At 57.6% G+C, this 6,000-nt stretch overlaps 1 protein-coding gene across 1 annotated transcript in view; it reads right to left on the bottom strand.

Moving 5' to 3' along the window:
• The window catches only part of LOC149456219 (gamma-aminobutyric acid receptor subunit beta-4-like), a 147,976-nt gene extending 143,644 nt beyond the window's left edge, over positions 1-4,332 (bottom strand). The window contains exon 1 of the mRNA XM_089685291.1: positions 3,947-4,332. Within this exon, the coding sequence (XP_089541417.1) occupies positions 3,947-4,062 (116 nt within the window). The 5' untranslated portion in view covers positions 4,063-4,332. The remainder of the gene's footprint in view (positions 1-3,946) is intronic.
• Between the last annotated feature and the right edge of the window lie 1,668 nt (positions 4,333-6,000).

Raw genomic sequence — 6,000 nt, forward strand, 5'->3', positions numbered from 1 at the left:
CGCTCGGAGCGCGTGAGGGCGGGGCCCACTGTCAGTGTGCGCTGGGACGTGCAGGATGGCCAGAAGGTGCCAGCGGAGGAGGAAAAAGAAAAGAACGAGGTCAGGGTGTAGGAGCCCCCCGCTCTTTTGCAGCCGCCGCCGGAGATCCTGAGGGATATGGGACACAAGCGTCCCTCCTGGAGTGATCCTGACACTGTCTGGAGGAGCCCCTGCTGGACAGGTAAGAGCTTGGAGGACTGGTGCTTCCCCACTCCTGTCCCCCCGACACACAGCCCCCCACCACTTCCCTCCCCCGTATCATTGCCCCCTCTCTGTCACACTGCCCCCTGTCACGCTGCCCCCTCCTGTCACCCTTTCCCACACCTGTTCCACTTCCCCCCTCCTGTCCCCCCACATTGTCCCACTACCCCCCATCTGTCCCCACTGCCCCTCACCTGTCCCTCTGTGCTCCTCCTGTCCCACTACCCCTCACCTGTCCCTCTGCGCTCCTTCTGTCCCACTGCCCCGATGCTGTCCCATGCCTCCTGTCATGCTGCCCCCCACCTGTCCCTCTGCGCTCCTCCTGTCCCACTGCCCCGATCCTGTCCCATTCCCCCTGTCACGCTGCCCCCCACCTGTCCCTCTGAGCTCCTCCTGTCCCACTGCCACTCACCTTTCCCTCTGCGCTCCTCCTTTCCCACTGCCCCTCACCTGTCCCTCTGCGCTCCTCCTGTCGCGCTGCCCCGATCCTGTCCCATGCCCTGTCATGCTGCCCCTCACCTGTCCCTCTGTGCTCCTCCTGTCCCACTGCCACTCACCTGTCCCTCTGCGCTCATCCTGTCCCGCTGCCCCGATATTGTTCCATGCCCCGTATCACGCTGGCCCCCACCTCTCCTTTTGAGCTCCTCCTGTCCCACTACCCCTCACCTTTCCTTCTGCGCTCCTCCTGTCCCTCTGCACTCCTCCTCCTGTCCTGATCCTGTCCCATGCCCCCCGTCACGCTGCCCCTCACCTGTCCCTCTGCGCTCCTCCTGTCTCACTGCCCCTCACCTGTTCCTCTGCGCTCTTCCTATCCCGCTGCCCCGATCCTGTCCCATGCCCCCCATTTGTCCCTCTGTGCTCCTCCTCCTGTCCCACTGCACTTCTCCTGTCCCTCTGCCCCCACCTGTCTCCCCACCCATCATGCTACCCCCCATCATGCTGCCCTCCCCCTGTCATGATGCCTCCCTCTTGTCCTGCTACCCTCCTACCTGTCTCGATGGCCTACTCCCCCTTACTGCTGCCCCCCTCCTCTCCTGCTGCCCCCTTCCTGTCCTGCTGCCCCCCATCACGCTGACCCCCTCCTGTCCCACGACCCCCCCCTGCCATGTCACACTGCCCTCCATCATGCTCCTGTACTGAAGAGGTGGATCTTAAACAGCAAGGGGAGAGATAAATGTAGATGGGGGGTGCTCAATTTTAGTCTTGCCTAGGGCAGCAAAAAAGTAAAATACACTACTGTGCGGAGGGTCGATGCTGGGACTGCAGGGATGGGTCAGTATGTGGGGACTGCAGGGATGGGTCAGTATGTGGGGATTGCAGGGATGGGTCAGTATGTGGGGATTGCAGGGATGGGTCAGTATGTGGGGATTGCAGGGAAGGTTCAGTATGTGGGCATTGCAGGGATGGGTCAGTATGTAGGGATCGCAGGGATGGGTCAGTATGTGGGGATCGCAGTGATGGGTCAGTATGTGGGAATCGCAGGGATGGGTCAGTATGTGGGGATCGCAGGGAAGGGTCAGTATGTGGGGATCGCAGGGATGGGTCAGTATGTGGAGACTGCAGGGATGGGTCAGTATGTGGGGATTGCAGGGATGGGTCAGTATGTGGGGATTGCAGGGATGGGTCAGTATGTGGGGACTGCAGGGATGGGTCAGTATGTTGGGATTGCAGGGATGGGTCAGTATGTGGGGATCGCAGGGATGGGTCAGTATGTGGGGACTGCAGGGATGGGTCAGTATGTGGGGATTGCAGGGATGGGTCAGTATGTGGGGATTGCAGGGATGGGTCAGTATGTGGGGACTGCAGGGATGGGTCAGTATGTGGGGATTGCAGGGATGGGTCAGTATGTGGGGATTGCAGGGATGGGTCAGTATGTGGGGATTGCAGGGATGGGTCAGTATGTGGGGATTGCAGGGATGGGTCAGTATGTGGGGATTGCAGGGATGGGTCAGTATGTGGTGGACGGGAGAGTGAGGCAGTGTTGGGTTGGTGAGGAGGATCAGTGCTGGGATTCCAGAGATGGGTCAGTATGTGGGGATTGCAGGGATGGGTCAGTATGTGGGGATTGCAGGGATGGGTCAGTATGTGGGGATTGCAGGGAAGGGTCAGTATGTGGGCATTGCAGGGATGGGTCAGTATGTGGGGATCGCAGGGATGGGTCAGTATGTGGGGATCGCAGGGATGGGTCAGTATGTGGGGATCGCAGGGATGGGTCAGTATGTGGTGGATGGGAGGATGGGTCAGTATGTGGGGATTGCAGGGATGGGTCAGTATGTGGGGATTGCAGGGATGGGTCAGTATGTGGGGATTGCAGGGATGGATCAGTATGTGGGGATTGCAGGGATGGGTCAGTATGTGGGGATTGCAGGGATGGGTCAGTATGTGGGGACTGCAGGGATGGGTCAGTATGTGGGGATTGCAGGGATGGGTCAGTATGTGGGGATTGCAGGGATGGGTCAGTATGTGGGGATTGCAGGGATGGGTCAGTATGTGGGGATTGCAGGGATGGGTCAGTATGTGGTGGACGGGAGAGTGAGGCAGTGTTGGGTTGGTGAGGAGGATCAGTGCTGGGATTGCAGAGATGGGTCAGTATGTGGGGATTGCAGGGATGGGTCAGTATGTGGGGATTGCAGGGAAGGGTCAGTATGTGGGCATTGCAGGGATGGGTCAGTATGTGGGGATCGCAGGGATGGGTCAGTATGTGGGGATCGCAGGGATGGGTCAGTATGTGGGGATCGCAGGGATGGGTCAGTATGTGGTGGATGGGAGGATGGGTCAGTATGTGGGGATTGCAGGGATGGGTCAGTATGTGGTGGATGGGAGGATGGGTCAGTATGTGGGGATTGCAGGGATGGGTCAGTATGTGGGGATTGCAGGGATGGGTCAGTATGTGGGGATCGCAGGGATGGGTCAGTATGTGGGGATCGCAGGGAAGGGTCAGTATGTGGGGATCGCAGGGATGGGTCAGTATGTGGGGATCGCAGGGATGGGTCAGTATGTGGTGGATGGGAGGATGGGTCAGTATGTGGGGATCGCAGGGATGGGTCAGTATGTGGGGATCGCAGGGATGGGTCAGTATGTGGGGATCGCAGGGATGGGTCAGTATGTGGGGATCGCAGGCAAGGGTCAGTATGTGGGGATCGCAGGGAAGGGTCAGTATGTGGGGATCGCAGGGATGGGTCAGTATGTGGGGATCGCAGGGATGGGTCAGTATGTGGGGATCGCAGGGAAGGGTCAGTATGTGGGGATCGCAGGGATGGGTCAGTATGTGGGGATCGCAGGGATGGGTCAGTATGTGGGGATCGCAGGGAAGGGTCAGTATGTGGGGATCGCAGGGATGGGTCAGTATGTGGGGATTGCAGGGATGGGTCAGTATGTGGTGGATGGGAGGATGGGTCAGTATGTGGGGATTGCAGGGATGGGTCAGTATGTGGGGATTGCAGGGATGGGTCAGTATGTGGGGATTGCAGGGATGGGTCAGTATGTGGGGATTGCAAGGATGGGTCAGTATGTGGGGATTGCAGGGATGGGTCAGTATGTGGTGGATGGGAGGATGGGTCAGTGTTGTCTGTGATGGATACTACCAGCACTGATCTCCTGCCACTTCCAGCTCATACATGGGTATGGGGAGCCCTCTCTGTATATGGGTGACACACCATTCCTTCCCCCAGTGAGGACCCCTTTGCTCCCATCCTCACCCACCTACCTGTCTTCTGGATGAAGTACTGACAGCGCCTGCTGCTCACTGCACCCATCATCTGATACTTCATGTCCGTCCCCTCGCCCTTCACTTGCCGACATCGTTCCGCCACCTTTACGCATTTGGTGTCCATGTTGGCGGATCACGGCTCTTCCACTATGAGGCTGACGGTACTTCACGTCCAATCAGATTGCCAGCATAGGGGAGGGGCTCTGTAAGACATAAACGGTGAGTTGTATGAGGATCCGCCATCGTTAGCGCCCACCCAAGCAATCATGTGGCCATCATGGTGTGGGGCGAAAGTCAGAAATGATTGAAGAGCGATCTCCACCAATCTGATCTGACAATGTGTGCTGTGCTCATACAATCCTCCACAATTTGACCTTTCTATTACATCCGGGACCACCTAGTAATGGTGGCTGTATTGTAGGCAGGTTCCCTTAATGGGACCTGGGGGGTCAGAGGTCACTGGCAATCTGCACAGGCCGGCTCCCTGCTTTGAATCTGCAGCATAGAGGAGACCCCTCTGATAAAGAACACAGACTGCCCGGACCCTCAGCCATTTGTTATCTGATTGACCGATATGAAGCCGCCTCTACCCCTTACATGGACTGTTCCCATCGGAGTGCCCCATTACATGCATTGTTCCCATCGGTTTGCTCCTTTGCATGGACTGTTCTCATCGGAGAGCCCCCTTACATGGACTGTTCCCATCGGAGTGCCCCCTTTACATGGACTGTTCCCATCGGAGTGCCCCGTTACATGCATTGATCCCATCGGAGTGCCCCGTTACATTGACTGTTCCCATCGGAGTGCCCCTTTACATGGACTGTTCCCATCGGAGTGCCCCTTTACATGGACTGTTCACATCGGAGTGCCCCCTTTACATGGACTGTTCCCATTGGAGTGTCCCCTTACATGCACTGTTCCCATGGGAGTGCCCACTTTACATGGACTGTTCCCATGGGAGTGCCCCCTTACATGGACTGTTCCCATCGGAGTGCCCCCTTACATGGACTGTTCCCATGGGAGTGCCCCCTTACATGCACTGATCCCATCGGAGTGCCCCCCTTACATGGACTGTTCCCATCGGAGTGCCCCCTTACATGCACTGATCCCATCGGAGTGCCCCTTTACATGGACTGTTCCCATCAAAGTGTCCCCTTACATGCACTGATCCCATCGGAGTGCCCCCTTTACATGGACTGTTCCCATCGTAGTGCCCCTTTACATGGACTGTTCACATCGGAGTGCCCCCTTTACATGGACTGTTTCCATCGTAGTGTCCCCTTACATTCACTGATCCCATCGAAGTGCCCCCTTTACATGGACTGTTCCCATCGGAGTGTCCCCTTACATGGACTGTTCCCATCGGAGTGCCCCCTTACATGGACTGTTCCCATCGGAGTGCCCCCTTACATGCACTGATCCCATCGGAGTGCCCCCTTACATGCACTGATCCCATCGGAGTGCCCCCCTTACATGGACTGTTCCCATCGGAGTGCCCCCTTACATGCACTGTTCCCATCGGAGTGCCCCCTTACATGCACTAATCCCATCGGAGTGCCCCGTTACATGGACTGTTCCCATCGGAGTGTCCGTTTACATGGACTGTTCCCATCGGAGTGCCCCCTTACATGGACTGTTCCCATCGGAGTGCCCCCTTTACATGCACTGATCCCATCGAAGTGCCCCTTACATGGACTGATCCCATCGGAGTGCCCCCTTACATGGACTGTTCCCATCGGAGTGCCCCCTTACATGGACTGTTCCCATCGGAGTGCCCCCTTACATGGACTGTTCCCATCGGAGTGCCCCCTTACATGGACTGTTCCCATCGGAGTGCCCCATTACATGCACTGTTCCCATCGGAGTGCCCCCTTACATGGACTGTTGCCATCGGAGTGCCCCCTTACATGGACTGTTCCCATCGGAGTGCCCCCTTACATGGACTGTTGCCATCGGAGTGCCCCCTTACATGGACTGTTCCCATCGGAGTGCCCCCTTACATGGACTGTTGCCATCGGAGTGCCCCCTTACATGGACTGTTCCCATCGGAG

Source organism: Staurois parvus, unplaced genomic scaffold (genome assembly GCF_062004578.1).
Source record: "Staurois parvus isolate SC_StPar_1 unplaced genomic scaffold, SC_StPar_1.0 ptg000368l, whole genome shotgun sequence".
Lineage (NCBI taxonomy): Eukaryota > Metazoa > Chordata > Amphibia > Anura > Ranidae > Staurois > Staurois parvus.